This window comes from Psittacula echo, assembly GCF_963264785.1.
Source record: "Psittacula echo genome assembly, chromosome: 2".
NCBI lineage: Eukaryota > Metazoa > Chordata > Aves > Psittaciformes > Psittacidae > Psittacula > Psittacula echo.
The window spans coordinates 61,109,831-61,132,588 of NC_137737.1; the positions used below are offsets into that span (position 1 = coordinate 61,109,831).

The window sequence follows — 22,758 nt, forward strand, 5'->3', positions numbered from 1 at the left end:
TATTTCCCAGAACAGGATGTTAATAAAATATTTTTGGTTGTATTTTGTAAATTGTTCCAAACAGCTTGGATATTTGAAGAAAGAAATCCTTGTCCTACCTGTCCAATCTGTTGTAATAGTAGTATCCCTTTTCATTTTTTTGTTCCTGAAAGCCTGTATTTAACTGTGAAATTGCGGATGCAATATTGTGTTCACAGGCTGCAAGCACATAAAATGTCTTACCTACCTATAAAAGTCAATAGTGTCTGCATCTGAGCTGTCATCTTTGTATCTTCTAAATTCTTGCTCACAAAATGTGTTATAGTTGTGTTGTAAGTAAATATCTAAAATGTAAGCTAAATCTGTCATAGATGTCTGTATTACAAACATCTGCAGTTATATAAAACGAGTCTCATATGAACAAATTTGTGGTCTTCTTGTAGTTCTTCCAGAACTAAATTTTGCTGCTTCCCTGTGTTGGATAATGAGAGCTGGCTTTCAGGCTGAAAGTCTCTATTATGTTATCTTCTGTAATAATTGGTTAATAGTTTAATTCTTCATCACAAGAATGTCTCTGCAGCTTCTGATATTTGAGGCACTTTTATTATCTGGACTTAAAAGGAAGTCTGTGGTAAATTGTTCTGAGTCGATTTTGAACCACTGTAGTTAGAGAACAGCCCCATAACTCACTGTTGAGCTTTTAATACAGCACAACATACTCTTCACGTTCTTGGAGCCACACAGAGAGTCTAGGATCTCAGCACTGACTGCCAAGAACAGATGGTCAAAGTGCACAGGCACAGCAGCACACTAAATCTGTGTTGCTCTCAGCAGCACTCAGATGTGCCATGTAAGTACTTTCTTGAACTCAATAGTCTAACAGAATTTTGTCCTAGAAGGGCTTTTCACTACAGACAGTAAAAAGCATAGGTAGGATTCCTGTTTCAAAACACATGTAATCCACATACAGTGTGAATCATTGTTCTTCAGGTGGTAGCACACAGCAGATGTGCATGCCACAACTTCTGAGGAGATTAAAAATTGCTGTTCTTTGCCTCTTCTAGCAGCCCAATACTCTTATATTTTAGTATAATTAAGACAGAGTGTGTCTGACGTGTGCTGTTTGGCTCTGTAAGTCTTCAGTTACAATTTTCAGCCTCAGAAGACAGAATAGAGATGTCATGCATACAGACTCACTCAACAACCATTGCTTGCTTAATATTAAAGCTGATTGAAGGATGACAATTTCATTTCACAGTATCTTTGAAGTTTCTATTCTATTTCTATTTCTATGAAGTAACTTTCTATCACAGCAGAAACAAACAAGCCCTTCAGAGTGTATTTTTTGTCCAGATATCCATTAGTGGGATGAATCCTGAACTTTATCCTGAGAGTGTATGCACACATTTACAGCAGGGAAATACAAGAGACACAATTTTGTGTCTCTTTTGTGTTTGCTTCAGAGAAGACTTCTCAGACTATTCTTAAATCTGGTAAAAAAAATATTACAGATTGCTCCCATTACAATTGTTTGTTTGCTTTGGTTTGGTTTTTTTCCTGCTGAAAAGAGTTGTTAAGTTGTAAAGTATCACCCATCTAACATCTGGCATACAGTAGCTTTCACAATTGTGCCTTTGCAGATCAAACTTACCCATTATTCCTGTCTGATAGACGCCATAGAGTGATAAACCGGTTGTGGCAGCATTCCAGACTGTCCCAATGACAGCGTACAGAAGGATAGAACCAAGATTTCCAAAAAACAGTCTATTTGGCATAAAATATCCAGCATCCAAAACAATGGGGGGCAGCAGATAGAAGAAAAATACATGTGGTGTAAGTGCAAAGGAGGCAATGTGATCTGCTGCCCATACAATGCCACCAAGGAAGAGACCAAGAACAATCAGAAGAGCACTCTCTGGAACCACACGAGTGACTTTGTGGGACAACTGGAAAACTGTAAGGAAAAAAGAAAACACTTTGTCAGAATTGGAATGGAGAAACAATTTGAGCAACAACTGTTGTTAGCTAGCAATTTTGACTTCACAGAAACATCCTGCTTTTGTTGTTATAAGACCCAAAAACATGCATAGAATGCATAAGATACAGACAGTGTCAGAACCCAGCCACTTATAAAATAAAATATAAAGGTTAATTTTCAGATTTTATCCAGCATATTTCAACTTTTATGAAACCAATACTCCCTTACATTTATTTCCTTTATTGAATTAACTTCCCCATTCAAGATCTGTTTAGGGAAAGATGGTGTTCTGTGCAACGCAGCAAGTGCAAGACCAAAAAGAAATGGTAGAAGCGCTGGAAATATGGTGCTGGAAGTATGATTTTATGGTTTATTTCTGTATGTAAAAATACACTTCTGACTCCCAGCTTTACAAATGATCACTGTATTAGCAGTTGTTGTATTAACCCTCCAACATTATTGGAGGATGACAGAAGAATGCTGAAAGAAGAACAAGTTTAGAGACAACTCTTTTTAAATTTGTGAAGAATATGACAATGTAGCCTGCAGAAGGAGCAGAATGGAGATGATATAATGGGAGATCCCTTTTGTGCCTTTTCCTCAACATTTTTCTAGTAAGGATTTCAGTTAATTCAGAGGCTTTCTGGAGGAATGGGAACTTTAGTGGTGCCTTCTTCATAGATAGATATATTCACAGGAAATGGCTCTGCAGCAGGCTACTTTCTTTTGTATAAAGTGTCATAAAATCTGTATCTTACAGTAGTATGTCAAATCTGTTAATAAAGATGAAGAATACATGAAACCTATTATACAAAACTATGTAATTGTATGGCGTGGTAAGACTATTAAACTAGCTAATAATTAGAGGGGGAGAAAATCAGACAGTGCAATGTGTGAAAAGATGGCAAGGCCAAGAGAGAAAAAATAAACTATGCAGGATGGCAGAAACGCAAGTAACACTGCAAGTACGTGTGCCAACATATTTCCAGTGCACTTGTTAGGTATCAGATTAAAAAAAAAAAAAAAAAGAAATAAACAAGAAATAAACAAACAAAAAACAACCCAAAAAGCCAAAACCAACCAACCAACCAAAGCCAGAGAGAAGAACAGAAAGAAGTCGGGTCTACACAGAGAGATGGAACATCAAAATGGAGGAGGTGGAAAAGATGTTGGATAATAAGGAAGCACAGGTGTGCTAATTGACTTTATTGGGATTTCTGCAAGCATTTCCTTCAGTTTATCTAAAATTCTGATGTGTCCCAAATGGTGTGAGCCCTAGCACTTTGTGATATTGGTCCAGTAATTGGGATTTTACTTACATAGCTTTGTGCTGAAAATGCGAGTTTCACTTTAGGAAGAAAATCCTACTAAAAGCCACTGAGTTTCTGATTTGAGCATCAGCCTAAAAGTGTGTAGAAGCCTTTACAATGTTGATGCAAGTTACCTCAAAACTAGTTTGTACAAGAAGACATCATAAAGAATTCTAGCTTTTCAAGGTATAGTGGAAGAATCTTTCCTATGACTACGTAGCAATCTTACACCAGATTACTTTACTCAAAGACCATTGTTTTTCTTCCCAGACAAGTATTTACCCTAGTCAAATATTTACTAGTTACCTTTTAGGGTGTTTTAAGGGCCCCATTCCTTAACTCTCTGTCTTCGTTTTGGCTGTATCTGCACAAGCAATGTTAGAGGCACCACTGTCATTATAAGCACTGTAAGATAGGTCCTACTAGTTATATAACCTCCATGGCCTAATCAGAATAGAAAACATAAAAAGGAAAAATTATGATGACCTGCTCTATACCAACAGTGAGCATGAACATAGACGTTCCTAAGTGTTCATAGACAAACCTTGAACACTAAGCCATGTTAGAACATAGCTTCAGAGTGGGATTAATACAACAGCAATTACACATGAAAGCAAACTGCTTTCAGTGAAGTTGGCTAAACCATGCCAGTTTTCTGTATTGTATGTTTTTCCCAGTTAGTTTCCCTCTCTTCCCATGAGCTTCCATTAAAAAAAAAAAAAAAAAAAAAAAAGGAAGAAGTTAAAGAAAGAAAACCAAACTAGTTGCTATTCCATATATATAAATTGTAGGATTTAATTTCCCAAAAGTCTTTCCTACTGGTCATTCTTGATTTCTAGAATTTCCAGTCAGTGAATTATCAACTAATTTATCACCTCACAGAGTAGGGATTATCTCCTTATCCATGGAAATGAATGTTGCTGAGCTAGTCTTACTAACCCAAGTCTGGTTTACCTACTCTTTGTAGATAAGCCATGACTACAAGAAGTTAAAGTTCAGAATTTAAAATAAACCTGTGAAGACTTTTCAGAACTAGACATTTGTGGGGAAAAAAAACCCCAAACGACATCCAGCTAAAAATTCATCTTCTGTAGAATTCTCATCTTTACAACCAAAACCAATTTCTCTCAGTGAATACTAGGAAGCCAACCTGCTTTTGGTTATATCACTTTCTCCTAGAAGTCACATGTTCCCAATGAATCAGCTACACCATATCTCTCTTTAACTCCAATCAACTGATTGTCTGTACTGGATTTTAATACTATCAGCAATAAATTCTTCTTCTCAGCTAGGTTACAAATGCAGCTGTGGACAGGAAAGTTATTGCATGAGCCAGGAACAAGGCTCTAGAGAAGTTTCTTCTCTTTCTTTTTTTTTTTTTTTTTGCCTTTGGCCTAAGCAAAATCTGAACACTAAACTGTATTGGTTCTAAGGGAACTGCTTAGCTAACTTTGCAGGCAGACAGGATGCAATACGATTAGTGAAATCCTAGTGCATATAAACATAGAAATATGTAACAGAAAAATACCACAGCTGATGAAATTCAATATAATAACTTGAGACTAATTTAAAACTTAGATCAAGGGTTGAGTTAATATTTGTATTTACAGTGATTGATATTTTTTCCTGGCTATATACATAAAATACATTCAATCAAGACTGTGCATTATGAGTAATTATTGCATTTATAGAAATTGATAGAGATAGATTAGTTCCAAATTCACTCCTTGATGGTTTTTTTAAAAATTTATTATCCTGAAGTTATGTCCCAAGTACACTCTGAATGTTTTACAAACTTAAATAATGATAGTATGTTCATTTCATAAAGTTTGACTTTACTTGCTTACGGGCGATCCAGAAATAGTCCCACAGAATGAATTATGTCTCCATGACAATTAATTACATCTAAATATCTAGAACGACAGGGTATTTACCTAACTAAGGAGTAAAATACAATGCACCAATAATGGTCAAGGAGTTTAGTTTGATTCTGTTATGAAAGAAATTGCAAATATCAGGAAGGATAACATGCAGTGCTGCTCAGATAAATTACTCTGTGAGGGACCCGGAGATGAAATCAAGTCTATTTTCACTGCTGTTAATAATGAAAAATACATGAATGTATTTTAATGAGAAGAGGGAAACAGCAAAAAAAAAAAAAAAAAAAAAAAAAATTTAGCCAGTCCATTGCATAAAAGAAATAACAGCACAAAAGGCAATCTTTTAATCTGTAAATTTTATCATTTAGAATTCATCTATGTAAGTCTAGGCAGAGTATTAACAAAAAATATTAAACATATGCCTTCCATCCAGTATATGGAAATCTGGCTTTAAAGTGAACTGGCTACTGGGCAAACTGTGCTTAAATTCAGGCTGAATTAGAAGCTTTCTACGAAGTTAAGAAACAACAGTATAAATTTTCTGTGAAATTTTTTGACACTTCCTTAGAGATCCAAGAAAAATGACCGTGACATTTAACATATCCAGTGAGAAAGACAAAACAAATTAGCAATCTATGATTTAATGAGGGACCCAGCTTTTTTTTGACTCCAAGAAAGAAATATACTTTCAGAAGTAAGTTATTTTTTATCACCTTTTTAAAGTGCAGTAACTTAGATTAAATACTTTAGTGGAATTTATAGCATTCAGTGAACTTAGCAGCTTTCTAAGGCCAAAGAATCACAAAAAAATTTAGATGAAGATTTTCAACCTCTTTTTTCAGACTTACAATTTCCACAGTCCCCATGAAAGCATAGATATGAATCTGCAAACATTTCTCAGCTCTGCCTATCACTGCTCCCCTACAGGTGTGGGGCCAGGAGGATGGTGCCAGACTCTTTTCAGTGGTGCCCAGTGACAGCACACAGAGTGATGGCCATAAACTGAAACACAAAAAGTTTCACCTCAACATGAGGAAGAACTTCTGTACATTGAGGGTGGCAGAGAATAGGCTGCCCAGGGAGGTCATGGAGTCTCCCTCTCTGGAGACATTCAAAACCTGCCTGGACACGTTCCTGTGTAACCAGCTCTAGGTGGCCCTGCCTTGGCTGTGGGGGTTGGACTAGAGGATCTCCAAAGGTCCCTTCCAACCATAATGATCCTGTGATTCTTTGATTCTGTCTACCATATACATTTTTGCTAGTGGGTCAAATAATCACTGATAGTATGCTATTAGTCTATTTTTCAGGTTTGACTTTGTATTTTCACTTATAAAGATGAAGTTGTCATATTCAATCAAGCCATGAGTGCTTCTAATTTGAGATCCAAGACTCTGTAACCGGTGAGAACCCCTGCCATTGACTAAAATGAGAGCAAAATGCTATAAATTCCATCATGGTTTTTACATAGATGTAAATAATAGTGTCTCCAAGGCAGTATATAATCAGGTTCCTGATTATATAAGCACAACTTATTGTAATAAGTTATATAACTTATATATAAGTTATATAACTTATTGTAATAGCACAACGTGGAAGCTACTTAAGAAGAGGATTCTATGGAATTAATTTCCAAGAACACTCTGCCTGAAGGGAAACCTTTATTCTAAACATCTTCCAACAGCTGGACTCTGACTGGCAGAAATTAAATTTGTGTTTCTTTTCTACTTATTTATGTTCTCCTTAGCACTTAAAAGGTGAATTCTGTCCAAAACCTGTTTAGTTCTATCCTTTCTGCAGTTATTCTCAGTAGTAGCTGGGCAGGAATACAGACCAAAAGCCTTCGGGAAGTCCCAGTCTATTCCTATTATGTCGGTCTACCTAACTAAGGAATGGCCACACTGCCTAGGATATGGAGCATAGATTTTCAAGAAGGGATTATTTTCCTTCCACCATCCCTAAAAGGTAGGCATCACTGGTCACACTCTTCCTCCGTATCTCCACACATTACTTACAGCTAGTTAGTGCAATATAGCTCAGACTAACCGGCTGCATCTGCCATATCAAGAAAGAAGCAGCAGTGCTGTAGAAATGCTTGATACAGCCTATACAAGTCCCTGGACAGAGGTTGCACATTATTCATGGTGTAGGAACTGTGTGCAGATGTGGGGGCAGAGAACTATGTATTTCCTTTTCTTCCCCTGTTGTTTTTTTGTTGCAAGAAGCTGAACTGTTTCAAAATAACTTCTCGCTCTCGGTTTACTAACAGTCTCATAATCACTCACGGATATTTATTGGCTGTCAGTCTTTGCTGTGGTCCTCTCATGGTACAAAGACAATGTATGTAAGTTTCATTCTGCACATCACCTATTCAAGACTAATAGTGAATGTTCCTTAAAAAACTGAGATTACAAACTCCTTAGAAAACTTCACTGTTGCATTTGGTTAGAAGATGACCTAACAGTAATGACCATTAGAGTTTAACTTATTTATATATATATATATATATATAAATTTATTTTATTTTTTTTTTAGGAATGGTGGGTCTCTTCCACTCTTCAGTCACCTTGCCTTCCAGTTGATGGGCAACTTTCTTTACACTTATGCAAGGTTTGTTCAGCCTGGAGAAGAGAATGCTCTCGGGAGACCTTATAACAGTCTTCCGGTACCTAAAGGGGGTACTCGTACAAGAAATCAGGAGAGGGACTTTTTACGAGAGCATGCAGCAACTGAACAAAGCGGAATGGCTCTAAATTGGCAGAGAGAAGGTTTAGATTAGATATTAGGAAAGAAATCATCCCTGTGAGGGTGGTGAGGTCCTGGCAGAGGTCCTTGCCCAGAGAAGCTGTGGCTGCCCCATCCCTGGCAGTGTTCAAGACCAGGTTGGATGGGGCTTGGAACAACCTGGTCTGGTGGAAGGTGTCCTTGCCCCATGGCAGGGGGATTGGCACTAGGTGGGGTTTAAGGTCACTTTCAATTCAAAGCATTCCAGGATTCTATACTTCTAAAGCTTTAATCTCAAATTTCTCCAGACTTTTTGCTACTTGTCCTTAAGTATTTCGTATTACTTCCTATCTATTTCATATTTGTTCAAAAACACATTCTTCTCTTAAGTCCACTTTCTACTTACTCCACTCTTCTACTAAGAGAAGATTTTTGATACAATTTCCTATGTAATAGAGTTTCCCCATACGTATAATATTTTTCTTATGCTCTGTTATGGCTCCCTTTACTTCTCATTAGTCCTACCAACCTACTAGTTCTCTAATAAAGTTCCTGCACTTGCTAAACCTCATTTCTCTGTATTCATGTGTCTTTCATTTTCTGTTCTATCCTTATAACTCATTATTTTCCTGACATGCCAGTTTCTCATCCCTGTGCACTGACCTCAGTCATGCTGGATCTCTTTTGTAAGATCTCCTTCATGGCTTTACTACATTAGTTTTCTACCCTTGCTACATTACCAGACACAGCATTTCTTGCCTGCATAGCCATAGGCATACCTTCCAACTAATTACAGTTGCTTATGTTGCCTGCACAGGGGCTCTAGGAATTTTAATTATCACCATAAGAACTAGAAGACCCATTTAGTTGTGTAGACAGGCCCTCCATTATCACACCACCACATTTAATGATCTAATGATTTAATGATCTGGGGAGATTTTTGCTCCAGCTAAGCCTATCTGAAGACTCACCAGCAACCTTCATGGCATAGCTAGATACTAATAGCTGAATTTTGGCCTAAATCAAGGAGAAAAAAACCCCCACAAAAATGGTCCATCATATTCCAAGGATGGTTTTGTTGAAGCAAGGGTTCAAAGCATAAGGGAGCTGCCTTTCTAGTCTGTCCAGGAAATGTTTGAGCAGACACAACATGGCTGAAGCTGATCATTATTGCCTTTCTAATCTTTATCAACAAAGTGTGCTCCATTTTTTTTCCCCAATCAAGAGACTGATAGCACATTTTAGCCCTCTAGATACTGTTCTGTGGACCTTGCGATAACAATATTCTGCAAGTCTTACAAATTGGTTTTGCCATTTTGAATTGCTTATGTACAAGTAGTACAAAACCCTTAAAGAAAAAGCCTTTATTGATTTATTCTAAACAATACTACTTAGATTTTAACTTATTTTGTTAATCAGTTCCTTATGCTTTTACCAAATCTAGCAAAAATACAAAGATTTACTGGAAAAAAAAAAAAAAACAAACCAGAAAACCCCAAAATCCAAAAAAAAGCCCACAGAAATATTTTATGTCTCAGAGTTATTTTATATCTGAAGAAAATCAGAGAAATAATGTAAGTGTATTTTGTAACAAGCAGTAAACCCCTTTTTTTATAGGTCCTTGGATACTGTCTTAAAATATACGAACACGACTATTAATACTATTCATACTTAATCTTGGACATATTTTTTTCCTAAGCAAAGCACGAAGTCCTTCATATGTAACTTGTTCGGATGAACTGGTTTGAGTTTGGTTTTATCCAGCTCAAGAAAGCTTTCTTTATTTGTCACATATGTAATGACCACCATTTAAGAAGTGTACAGCATTGTAATGAGCTCATTAAACAGGAGATTTTAGGTTGCTGTTCTTTGTAGGTGAACAATTAACAAAATATGTTAGTAATTAAAAATGCAACCAACATACAGGTCAAGGTTCCCAGTTGATAAGTTATAACATAACAAGATAGCCCCAAGTCAAATTCAAAGAAGTGTGTGAGTAAGCAACTATTACTTCTATAAGCACTTAGAACATAATGAAGTATAAGCAATCAGGTTTTATCATAATTATGCCAAACAGCTCTTGTTTGAACGAGCAGTCCCACTGCAGTGCAAGTGTGGTAGCACTTGGCCCTTATGGAACTGAATGGCACTGAAAGAAAAATGGGAACAGTCAAAAATAATATTTCAAAATGAGAGCAAAGTACACATTAGAAACACCTTGAAGTATAGCAGAGGATATAAAACAGGACAGCAAAAGTCTCATAAAACTGCTTAATTTCCTACGCAAATGTATTAAAGTTAAGTTTGAAAGACAATTTCTTGCTCAAGTTAATATTCCATAACTTCTGAATTAAGAGTTACTATGAGTTTTCTGTGTTTAGATGCTGTCAGTGCATGGTATTACATACTGAATAGAAATATAAATAATTACAGTTGACAGGTCTTACATTCTAGAGCTACTCTGTATACAAAAGAATAAAAATACGATATTTCTGTCATAACCTCTTCCAATTAAATGTTCAAGGGTTGGCAATAACTGTAAGCAGAATTAGCAGTAATTTTCTGATCAGTAAGGTGGTTTTGACTAAAATGATTGCTAGAGGTCTAAAAGTCCAGCTGATTTTACAAATTAAATAAAAAGGCGTTTTAGGGCATGAACACAAGGATTTACTTTCTACTAATGGTACACATTGAAACTGCTCCAGCTTTTAAGTTATCTTAAAATATTCACTGAAATTTATTGACAAATAGTGAAAGCATTTTTTTATTATTATTTTTAAACATGGGGAGAACTGAGTTAAATAAAGAAATGACAAAAAAAAGCTAGGTCAACTCATTTCACACTATGAATTTTAGAATTTTTTTCCTTTTGACCTTCATTTTAATATGATAAATGAATTAAAATAAAGGTCTCCCTTTGGGAATGTTTTGGCTTCTGCTCACACAGACGAAACACTGCAAAGAAATGGGTTACTGGTAATATATGGGAACAGTTGTTCTAGTGTCATGATAAATCATATAAAGAATTACCAAAGCCTGAACACAAATAAGAACCAGTTCTTCTCCTTGGTTCAGGTTCACTGTACAAAGAAGAAAAAGAAGATGCATCAGAAATAATTTTATGAATCCCAACAGTAGGTTGAAACTCTACAAAATTCTATAAGGACTTCCTGTTCTTCCCTAGTACTGCTTCTTGCAGGGCATGGTAAGGATTGTTTCCTGTTAGGAAGGGCATGAAGGACATAATTAATGCCTAAGGGCTAGGGGGAATAGCTATGAAGGCTGCTCCAAGTCATGGGGTAGGAAAGCACTTTCCTTGGTAGACTGCCTTGCTTCCTGCTCCCTATTCTACCCGGGCAAGATTTTAATTAGTACAATTGGAGTAGCATGGTATTACAGTGGAAATATTCTGATTACAGCAGTAAATTAAATGAGTATTAAGGCATTCAAATTTAGCAGTGATGCCCACAGACAAAAAAAGTAAAATCACAAATGTCAAGTAGTTCTTGCTTAAAACTGAAAACAAGTTTAATTTGAGAGAAGTTGAGAAAACATACCTGGCTAGCTGCTGCTGAAAGGGAATGCTACTGTTCCCCCTGCAAAGCTTCAAAATTTTGCCAGAGACTTATTTTGGTCATCTAATCCACCCCCTGCAAACTAGGGACATGCAACCAGATCAGGCTGCTCAGAGCCCTGTCCAACCTGACACTGAATATTTCCAGAGATAAGACATCTGCCACCCCTCTGGGCAAACTGTGCCAGTGCCTTTCCACCCTCATTGTAAAAAATGTCTTCCTTATATCTAGCCTAAATCTACCTTCCATTAGTTTAAAACTGTTATCATTTTTCCTATCACAACGGGTCCTACTAAAAAAGTCTGCCACCATCTTTCTTTCATTCTCCTTTAATTATTGAAAGACCACAATAAGGTCTTTCCAGAGCCTTCTCTTCTCCAGGCTGAACAACTCCAACTCTCTCAGCCTTTCTTATGTTGGAACCCCCATATCTGAATGCAGTACTCCAAGTGGGATCTCATGAGAGCAGAGTATGAGGGCACAATCACCTCCCTCAACCTGCTGGTCAAGCTTTTGATGCAGCCCAGGATACGGTTGGCTTTCTGGGCTGTGAGCACACACTGCCTGCTCATGTCCACTAAGGGCAGTCCAGTGTTGGCCTTAGTTCTAAAAGAATTAATGTAACATCTTCAAATACATGTAAATGCCAGGATAGGTTCTGGAAAAAGACTGCTGGTATGGAAGAGCATCAACCACACAGAAAGACGTAGCTGCACTGACACTGCTTTACACCAACTATAAAGTAAAAAATGCAGGTAGGTTAATTCCATTTTTATTTGAAAACAAAGTGTTGTGAGCAGCCAAACTTAATAGTTTTCTGCTAATACTATCTTTTTTCCCATTAATCTCTTGATCTCCTCTATCTAAATATACTGTTACTCCTGATAGGAAGTTTAAAAGGTGATCCTGCCCCTCTACTCTGCTCTCGTGAGACCTCACTTGGAGTATTGTGTGCAGTTCTGGTGTCGTCAACATAAAAAGGACATGGAACTGTTGGAACAAGTCCAGAGGAGGGCCACGAGGATGATCAGGGGACTGGAGCACCTCCCATATGAAGATAGGCTGAGAAAGTTGGGGCTGTTCAGCCTGGAGAAGAGAAGGCTGTGTGGAGACCTCATAGCAGCCTTCCAGTATCTGAAGGGGGCCTACAAGGATGCTGGGGAGGGACTATTCATCAGGGACTGTAGTGACAGGACAAGGGGTAACGGGTTCAAACTTAAACAGGGGAAGTTTAGATTGGATATAAGGAAGAAATTATTTACTGAGAGGGTGGTGAGGCACTGGAATGGGTTGCCCAGGGAAGTTGTGAGTGCTCCATCCTTGGCGGTGTTCAAGGCCAGGTTGGATGAGGCCTTGGGTGGCATGGTTTAGTGTGAGGTGTCCTTGCCCATGGCAGGGGGGTTGGAACTAGATGATCTCAAGGTCCTTTCCAACCCTAACTATTCTATGATTCTATGTCAAGACAGCAGCCAAGTTTCAGCTATATTTAAGTCTATAGATTCTCCACTTCCTGCCACATTCACTAGCATCTAAGTAATATACTTAGGATATTAGAATAAAATACAGGATGTATTTTTCTATTTTCATTTCAGCTATGACTGTTTAGTTTGTCAGCATCTGAATCTGCCTTATTATTTATCTGTACTTCCATCGTACTTGTAACTGATAAACTGTTCCCAAAGTATGGACTCTTTACCAGGCTTCTTTCAACACCAGCTACAAATATTGTATTTTAGGCACAACAGCACAAACACTACTGTTGGCTGTAGTACTATTTCACTTGACTTTAATCATAAAGCTTTTATCAGATGAGGGCAATACAGACAAGATTTTATTGACTACTACCACGTTGGGATCCTCCATCATGTGATAAAGATCACACACTATATCAGGCAGTAAGAGGAAATACAGCTATAGACCAGTCATCCTTACGTTTGGGTAGGTCTTTCCTGACATAAGAGCTTCAGTATTTATACACCAGCTGAGTTTCCACCTACAGTGGCAGATTTATTTTGGACTGGTTTTAATCTTTACTTTTAAATCACAATAAACAGAAGGAAACTTCATACTTCCTCCTGCTGTTTTTACATCCTTATACTTTCAAACACCAAACAGCATTATGCAAGTGAACTGGCTTGAAAATTATGTTCTATACCTTAGGAAAGGCTGAAGAATTAAGGTGCTTTATTGAGTGCTCATAAAGAATAATTTTGTCTCAAAGCAAAAAGCTTAAGCTTTTCACTTACTACCATTTTCTTCAGTACAAGTATTCAAGACAGGAAAACAAGACATACTTCCATTTACTGAAATGTTAGGGAACATCAGATTGGAAATAAAATTAATATTATGTACTAAGGAATTGTTGCTCCATTTAAGTCTGTGAGAAATGTGACAGCCCTTTTTATAGACTCATGTGAAGTGTAATAACCTCATCCTCAGATCAGAGAATATCTGAAAATTGATTGAATTAACTTGAGAGGCGAAGAGGGGGAAAGGAAATTACAAAGCATTTCTCTTTCACCAACTTCAATGCCATATCTACCACATTGTGAAGTAAGAAAAATGTGTAGTTTCCCAACTTGCTCTGTTCTTTATTTCTAATAAAAATTTTGAAAGAGTGCACACATTTTTTCTAAATATTACTTAGAAGTAACTAAACCAGTCTTCTGTTTCCAGACACTTACCGTATAAGCAGTGTAAGTTTTCAGCACTACAGGAAACAAGTTTCGGGCTCTGTTAGGGATGCTACACAGCAACTTATATAACTGGCCTGATTGAACTATCACCTTCCCTGTTTTACAACCTATCTTTTGTTCTTATCTTGAATCATAAGACTTTGTGGCATGGTATTGTGGAACACAGAAATAAAAAATAAAAAGAAGGCAAATACTAAAGCAGAAAACTCTGTAAACTGTGGACAGCTTCACCGTGCTGTTTTTTTTTAAAAAACCTGTTAGGTGTAATCCTATACAGATAAAATGAATAATTACAGGATTATTTGGAGCAGATAGAAAGGTGGCTCTCTGATTTGAAGGAATACTTAGCATAACATTGAAGAGAACAAAGTGATGCTGACTACTGACCTTGTCTAGGAAATGCCACCTTAGTGGAAATAAAACTAAGCCTCGGTATGCAGGTTCTTTTTACACCTCTAAAAGATAGTAGTAGTGATCGAACAAGCGGGACTGGCTTTAAACTGAAAGAGGGGAAGTTCAGATTAGATATTAGGAAAAAAATCTTCACTATGAGGGTGGTGATGCACTGGCACAAGTTGCCCAGATATGTTGCGAATGATCCATCCCTGGAAGAGTTCAAGGCCAGTCTGGATGGGGCTTGGAGTGACCTGGTCCAGTGGAAGATGGGAAGGTGTCCCTGCTCATGGCAGGGGGTTGGAACTAGATGAATTTTAAGGTCCCTTCCAACCCAAACCATTCTAGGATTCATATGGCCACCATATATTTCCCTCTCCTCTGTATCTTACAATGCAATTTTGCTCCAGCTAATCAAAGTATACTGATTCTGTAAAAACTGCATGGAGAAATGTTGCTTTCTTTGACCAGGTGGATGGCCCTGGGTGAAGGTCCATCCACATCTGAACACTGCTAATCCAAACACCAGGATCTGCCTGCCTTACTGATAGAACAACTAATTCTGGAAAAAAATTTCCAGGCACATAAAGGACAAGAAATTCTTCTGGAGTAGTCAGCATGGCTCCACAAAAAGAGGTCATGCTTGACCCACCTGGTTAATTTGCATTATTAAATGACAGGCCTGATAGATGAGGACAGAAAAATGGCTAGTGCTGAGCCTTCAGTAAGGCCTTTGACAATGTTTCCCATAAAAGCCTCATAGTCCCCCAGACTGTTTCTGTAGGGGCTGGATGAGCAGACAGTGAGGTGGATTGAAAACTCTGAATGGCTGGTCCCTGAGGGTAGTGATCAGTGATGCAAAATCTAATTGGAAACTTGTAACTAGTGGTCTACCCCAGAGGTCAGTACTGGGTCTAGGCCTGTTCAGCATCTTCGTTGATGATTTGAATGATGGGGCAGAGTGTACCCTCAGCAAGCTTGCTGATGGTGCAAAGTTAGGATGAGTGGCTGGTAGGCCAGAAGGTTGTGCTGCTAACCAGAGGAACCCCAACATGTTGGAGAAAGGGGCTGACAGGAACATCAGGGAGTTTAGCAAGGAGCAAACCCATGCACCAGGGATATGCTGGGGGGGCCACCCAGCTGGAAAAGTGGTTGGCAGAAAAGGTCTTAAGGGTCCCAGTAACCACCAAGTATACATATCCAGTGATGTGCCCTTGTAGCAAAGGTGGCTACTGATATCCTGAGCTGCATTAGGCAAAGTATTGCCAAGCAGGCTAAGGCAGGTACTCCTTCCCCTCCATTCAGCACTGGCGAGGTCTGCATTGAGTTCTGGGCTCCTCAATACCAGAGAGACATGGATATACTGGACAGAGTTCAACAAAGGTCCAGGAAAATAATTGAGGGACTGGAGCATCTCACATACGAGAAAAGGCTGAAAGAACTGAGGCTGTTTAACCTGCAGAAGAGAAGGCTCAAGGGGGGGATTTCACCCACATATATAAACACCTGATGGAAAGATGCAAAGGTGACAGAGCCACGTCCTTTTCTGTGGTGCGCAGTAACTGAACAAGAGGCAGTGGCCACAAAATGAAACACAGGAAGTTCCTTCTGAACATCAGGAAACACTTTTTCACTGTGAGGGCACAGAGCATTGGCACAAGTTGCCTAGAAGGATTGTGGAGTCTCCATCCTTGGAGATATTCAAAAGCTGTCTGGACATGATCCTGGGCAACCAGCTGTAGGTTGCTCTGGTTTAGCAAGGGAGTTGCACCTGATGATATTCAGAGGTCCCTTCCAATCTCAACCATTCTGTGTTCTATGATTTGGTGAACTCTGGGAGGCCCCATGTCCAGCAAAATTCCAAACTTATGCCTGTGTTACAGGACACTATGCATCTATTCCTGTGTTCTTTCTCCCTAGTCGTCAGCTTCAGAAATAGTTACATCACAGGAACACTGTGTCACTGATTTAAGCCTTAAACACAGCCGCTTATCACTGACTGATCCAATCTGAAAGATTACTTTTCCCAGTTCACTACCATCCCAAAGACATCACCAGAATTAAGTAGGATGGAATAGCCAAGGACCAGAGCTATTTCAGTGGAAAATCTAGCAACTGAATTCAACCCAAATCCCATAGCAGTTCAAACTCTAGACTATGCATTAGAACAGAACAGCAAGCATTCAAACACTGTTTATTCACTGTGGCATGAATACTGCACTTAAACCACTAAATAACATTTATCAAATGAATTTGTTAACTATATGTCTAAGCTGTCTAGGCCTGATAAATCTACATCCTGATAGACATCAGTACTGCTATTTCTCTGGAGTAGGAGCATTGTAAGAACTCCATACTACAACTATATTTAGTTTTATTATATAGTCACTTAACAATGTACCTCCAGTACAACTATTACTACTGATGCTTACAGTAACATAAAGCAAACAATCAGTGTCATCTAGTTCCAGGAATACCATTATACCACCAAACAAATGTAAAAATATTCATTTTAACAAATGAGTTAAAATGTTTTAACTATGGCAAAATAGTTAACAGAAAATCAGTTTTGTATTTAGACAAGTCCCTCCATCAGTTTACAATCTGTTTGCACCTGGGAGATTTTCATTATGAAATCTTACTGGCTCAAGACCTATAAAGGTTTTTGAGTATTTATATTTTCCTCAAAGCCCAACTTTTAGAAGTGAATGAATCCATAAGGCTTCTACTTTCCACTTTCCAATTTTAAGGAACTGTAATTGAAGCAGAGAAAATAACTAAATGTTTTTGAAAACTGGTATACAATCTACTAATTTTCCTCCTTGGTGTGTAACTACTGCTATTTTAACAGTTGGGATTGACAAGAGGCTGAAGCATTTTTTCTTTCAAAAACTCACCTAGGCACACATTAATGAATTCAGATCTACTTCTACTTTCAGTTATTGAGGAAGCAGAAAACTCTTCATATCTACTTCAAAACCCTGCTTTTGCAAAGGCTTTTCAGAATATCTTTCAGTTTTCTTCTCCCATGAATAAACATTAAATATTTGTCCCTTAATTAAAAGTGTTTCCACTTTAGGTCTTGTATTCCATCTCAGTTGGCTCTTCCTTGTCAGCCAGTAGTTTCAGTATCTATGACTTTACAGTGCTTTACTTAACAGCCAATTGGGTATCAAGTAACTCCTGCCATAGGGGTAAATACTTTGTAAGCTGTTTTACAAAAGCAACCAAAATATTAGAACACAGTCAACAGGCCATGCTCTGCAGTTTACTAGGACTTTTTTAATGGTCTATAATTTTAATTGGGGGCCACTTATTAGCAAGTTGAATAATAATTAGAGCCCCTAGTTGTTCAGGACATTAGTTTTTCTGCAGTAAACTAATGCAGAAAGATGAGAAAAATCAGAGAGAATTTCCTGAAAAAGCAAAAAGACAAGAAATACTTTTCTATGCCTTCAGACTCAACACATCATCTTGAAATAGAACAAGCCATACAGAAGGTACAGTAAACCTCAGTAATCCATTACCGCATTACTTCAGAGCAATTAGAACATGATAAGTAGGGGGAAAAGAAGTTTTGTATTTGAATTCAAAACATTTGTTTAAGCAAAATGGTGGTGAAACTCACTGACTTTTGATAAACTTCTGGTGGTATGAGTCAAAACAACTGGAAAAGCAACTTTCTTACTGCCAGGTCAAAGTAATAATTTCTCATACCAACATCCCTGCTAAACATCTCTAACACACAAAGCTCCACAAAAACAAAGAGGACCTCACAAAGCCTTTCACTTGGAGAACCTGTGTACACCAGAAAGGGTTTGCTGCTTGCACTCACTACTTGCAGACCTGTGGTCTGCTACATTACTAGGAGAGATTTACAGTCACTTGGAGGGTATGTAGATCACTCTTAGTAATAAGTGGCTTTAGCTCTGAAGACGGTAAATCAATGGTTTCAACAGTCCTAAGACTGCAGTATTAAAAGGATTCCATTGTTCTACAGAGAACACCAAGCACTTTGCACACAGGTGCCTGAAAGTAATTGATGGCAGAGATCCTTTCTTAGGTATGCATGCCTGAACTGTATTCAATTCAGGGCCATTCTCAACATGCCATTGTTTTCTTATGTAATTCACACAAGTTGCCATTGTACATTTGCTATTCGTCGGGGGATGTAATCTGAATCTTGTCAAATTATACTGTCCTGATATCTTCTTCCCTACTCTAAATAATTAAGACTTGAGACTTGCAAGACCTGGAGGAGGAGGGGGAAGAAGGTAAATATGTGTTTCAAGGGGGCAGGAAGGACAAGAAAAGAATAAGTAAGGTTGCAAGAGAAAAATTGCAATGAAATGTGGAAATAGGCATCCATTTAAGAAAGATATGGGTTATACAGTTGTTCCTAGGACTGTAAAAGCAAAGCTATTATTCTATGTTGGACATGTTCTTTTCAGCTTCCTAAAATGTTGCATACTAAAGGTAATTCCTAGGAAGGCAGAGATTTTTACAGTACTAAACATTCTTAGCTCACAGGTATTATAAACAGCTATAAACAGCACTTTGCAAGAAGAAATATAGAGTCTTACTAAAATGAAGACACCCCAGTTCTACAACATGGTTGCCAGCACAGATTTATAGCATTCCTAATATATTTTTTTTTAAGATAGATAATAAAATACTATATTCATGAAGGAAATGCATATGCCTCTATTGTAACTATGTCAATCTGTTCCAGCTTCTACTAAGTCCACAACAAAAGTAAATATTTTTTTCTTGTTATCTTGTTTAGGAGGATATGGGGGAAGATAACCAAGTCCAGACTTCCTAGTCACAATGTAAAGTTCTTTTTCATATTGTCTCCTGCTAATGAAAGCAGCTTTTAACAAGCACTGCAATCATGACAAAGCTGGTAGTTTAAGCTTTGCAGGGTCTGGTGGTGTCCTCACCATTTGAGTATCTGACTCCATTTTCAGTTAAATACTTCCAATAAACTTTTGTTAAGCATCCTTCAACATTTCTTCCTAAAGATGTTATTTACTGAAGAGCTATTCTCACTTTTTGTCCCCTTTTTATTAAAACGATACACTAAATCACTTTCTCTAAGTAACTGACATGACTACTGCTAAAATGCCAGGAGGAGAAACTTGGGATTCAAATAGGCTTTTGTTTTGACAGTTTGCTTTGGAGGGTGGGGTATTGATTTCTTCAAAGAAAATATTGCCCCAGGAGTCTAAATTGGATGGGTTGCTAGACCTGCATTTCACAGTTCCTTCCCTAGCCCATCCCTAACATGCTTAAGATTCTCAACAGCAATTGTGTTAACAAAAACAGGCACAAAGTAGAGCATTTGCAGGAAATCATATCTCTGTAAACTTAGAGATACAGAATGTTTTATTTTACACCCCAGCTCTCATCTCCTCCTGGGGTCTCAAGAGCTGATGGACTCAACAAGTCTATCTGACACAGTATCTTTGAGACATCACTAGGCCACCCTTCTCCTAAATGCTTGTTCCTTGTTATTGAATCACTTCTTCCCCCTCCTGCAAAGTACTGTGGCATTTCTGAAGAGAGAATAGAGATTTACCAGCTGCCCTGGATTCAAATTTCACTCCCACTTTTAAATTTCTAATATAAAAGCCTTCAGATGTAAAGAAAAAAAAAAATAGAAAAGAAAAAAAGCTTTTGTGGCATTCTTGGACTCAGCATAAACTATACCAAAGAAAACAGTTGGCATGAGGTTTGAATCACAGATAATGAAAAGGTTATGTGCTGTTCCTCATTCCTGTTCCTGGTCACTCACTCTCCCACTCTTTCTTACAGTTGCTTATCTGTTCCACACTGAGCAAGTTCAGGGGGTTAAAAGCAGAAAGACTGCTTTGAAGGTTTTTTGTTTTGGTTTTTTATTTTATTTTGGGACAAAAATTAACTATCTTTCTGAAGGATGAAGAAATCCACAAAAGGATTTAAACCACAAGTAGGAATTTTTCCACTTTTGCAACATAACCTCCAATGAAAATAGAAATACAATCTCTCTCTGACTCCTAGGGTTATGAACAAGTATAGTAGCATGCAGTGCATACAGCCTAGGTAAAAAGCGTACTTGGTTTTTTTTTTGAAATTGACATGGTCTCAGGAAATATCCTCAGAAAAAAAAAAAATGTATACAATATTCAGAATTTAAACTATTTCTTCTCTTGCCCATTTTTAGCTCCTGAGCTGATTATTCCTTTCCTTCTACTTGTTTCTGATCTCCCTCCTGCTTCTTTGGTTTTGGTTTGTTGTTTTCTTTTTTTTTTTCCTGTATCAGACTTCCCTGCTACTGTTTGTGTCTTCTACAGGTCTGTTTATTCAAAAGTTATTTTCAAGATGTGGCCTTTTAAAGACATAGAAAGGAGAAGCACACATGAAAAAATGAACATAGAAAAGCATGTGCAGGGCTGGAGAATGTGCATGTGTCTTTAATCTGCAAGTATGTTGTTTAAAAATGTTACATTCTTTATCGGTGCCCTAGTCTGTAACTATACACACATGTGTGTGTATTTGTTTGGGGTTGGTTTTTTTTTCATTGGTATTACTCTCTTCATCTGGAGAACTGAGGTGCCAGAAAGTAGACACCTGAAGCCCACTGGGAGGGTTCTTAGCTGTACCTCTTGTACCTTCTTCATTTAGATAAGATGTTTTTCAGGCTTAGCTTTACACGTGTAAGTAGTTTATTGGCCTTATCCTATGAGGATACTCACTTGAAGTGATAAGACAGCCTATCAATAGAGGAAATAAAGATCATTAGCCAAAGTGGAACACTGTGTACCTTAGAATGAAGAGTTGGAACATCTCAAATGAAGAAGGTCAAATCAATTATAGTATGTAAAACAGTACACTGACATGCATTGGAAGTTTCATAGTAGACACAGACATGTTAACTTATTTCATATAGTGTATGAAAGCAAACTGTACGAAGACTCTTCTTCCAGTTTCATTTGCAGCAATACTTAGACTTGCCCAAAAGATGCGAGTATGCTTCACACACACACAGATAAAAAAAAGCAGCTTCTCTCCCACAAACCCCAAAACATTAGGCACTTCTTCATGTATTTGGGATGCTTCTGAGATTTTACATACAATAGTTCATGTTGCTGAATGACTTGTCATCACCAATTTACATTCTGAAAGTACACAACATGAACATCAAGTCCCAAAAAATCCACAAGAATCTTCTATTATATGCATGTTTCCACAAGCCATATACATCATAAACTGAAACTTTTTCAAAAAAAACCAAACAACAGCAACAACAACAAAAAACAGACAAAACAACCCCAAACCAAAACAGAAAAAAACATCAAAAAAACCAACCAACCAACAAACACAAACCCCACACAAACCCCTAAAGTTATTCTAATGCAAGAGAAGGTAAAATATTCTCATACAACTTTCATCTCCAGCTACCAATTGCAATTCCTTGAACACCCTTTGCTGACTCATTACCCTGTCATCCACCAGTAAAATAGCTCTCCCAATCTCTGTAGCCATGGAGAAGCGAGTTTTCATGGGTAAGAACACTGCCTCCCCAGCAAAAAACACACCAGCATTTTGACTCTACCTTTGGCCTCCTTCAGGTACTAAAGCAAGAAATATAATGGCAGATGTTCTAAATTTTCTTCCTCAGTTCTTTTCTGATGCTTTTTTACTGTATAAAACAATCTTTGAACCAGCATAGGACTTTTGCCATTCAAAATCTGATAGATTTCTGATCTACTTTCCAGAACCACTGACATACCAAGGCAGATAAGAAGGCTGACAAGCTGGGCTTCCTGCCTCCCCGCCCCCTTTCCCCCTCTCATTGGCTTATATGAACACCTTCATGCTTTCTTCATTAATAAGCTGATGAACAGTGAGTATACATTTCTGCTTTTCTGTATTTTATTTCTGATCAGTGGGGAAAGCAGGAGCATTCATTGTCTCTAAGTGGAATACAGCAGCTGTCCGTTCCTTCTTCAGAGACAACGTCCAAAGTAGCATAGGATTGTAATTACAAATGTGAAGAGAGACAAGAACAAAGATTGACAGCTTTGGGGAAGAAAAATGATGGAGTTGATAGATACTATCTACTAGTAAGTGACACACTCTGTGCAGCTGTGGAAGAAGTGCAGAACCAGCAACATTCAGCTCCTAAACTCCAAGAGCAATAAATGTTTTATGAAGAGTTTATGATGAGGACTTCACAGTAGA

At 37.8% G+C, this 22,758-nt stretch overlaps 1 protein-coding gene across 1 annotated transcript in view; it reads right to left on the reverse strand.

Moving 5' to 3' along the window:
- The window catches only part of SLC9A3 (solute carrier family 9 member A3), a gene marked incomplete at both ends in the record, with an annotated part of 45,223 nt that overhangs the window by 20,684 nt on the left and 1,781 nt on the right, over positions 1-22,758 (reverse strand). Inside the window, one exon of the mRNA XM_080610900.1 lies at positions 1,631-1,933. Coding sequence (XP_080467026.1) covers positions 1,631-1,933 — 303 coding nt within the window. The remainder of the gene's footprint in view (positions 1-1,630; positions 1,934-22,758) is intronic.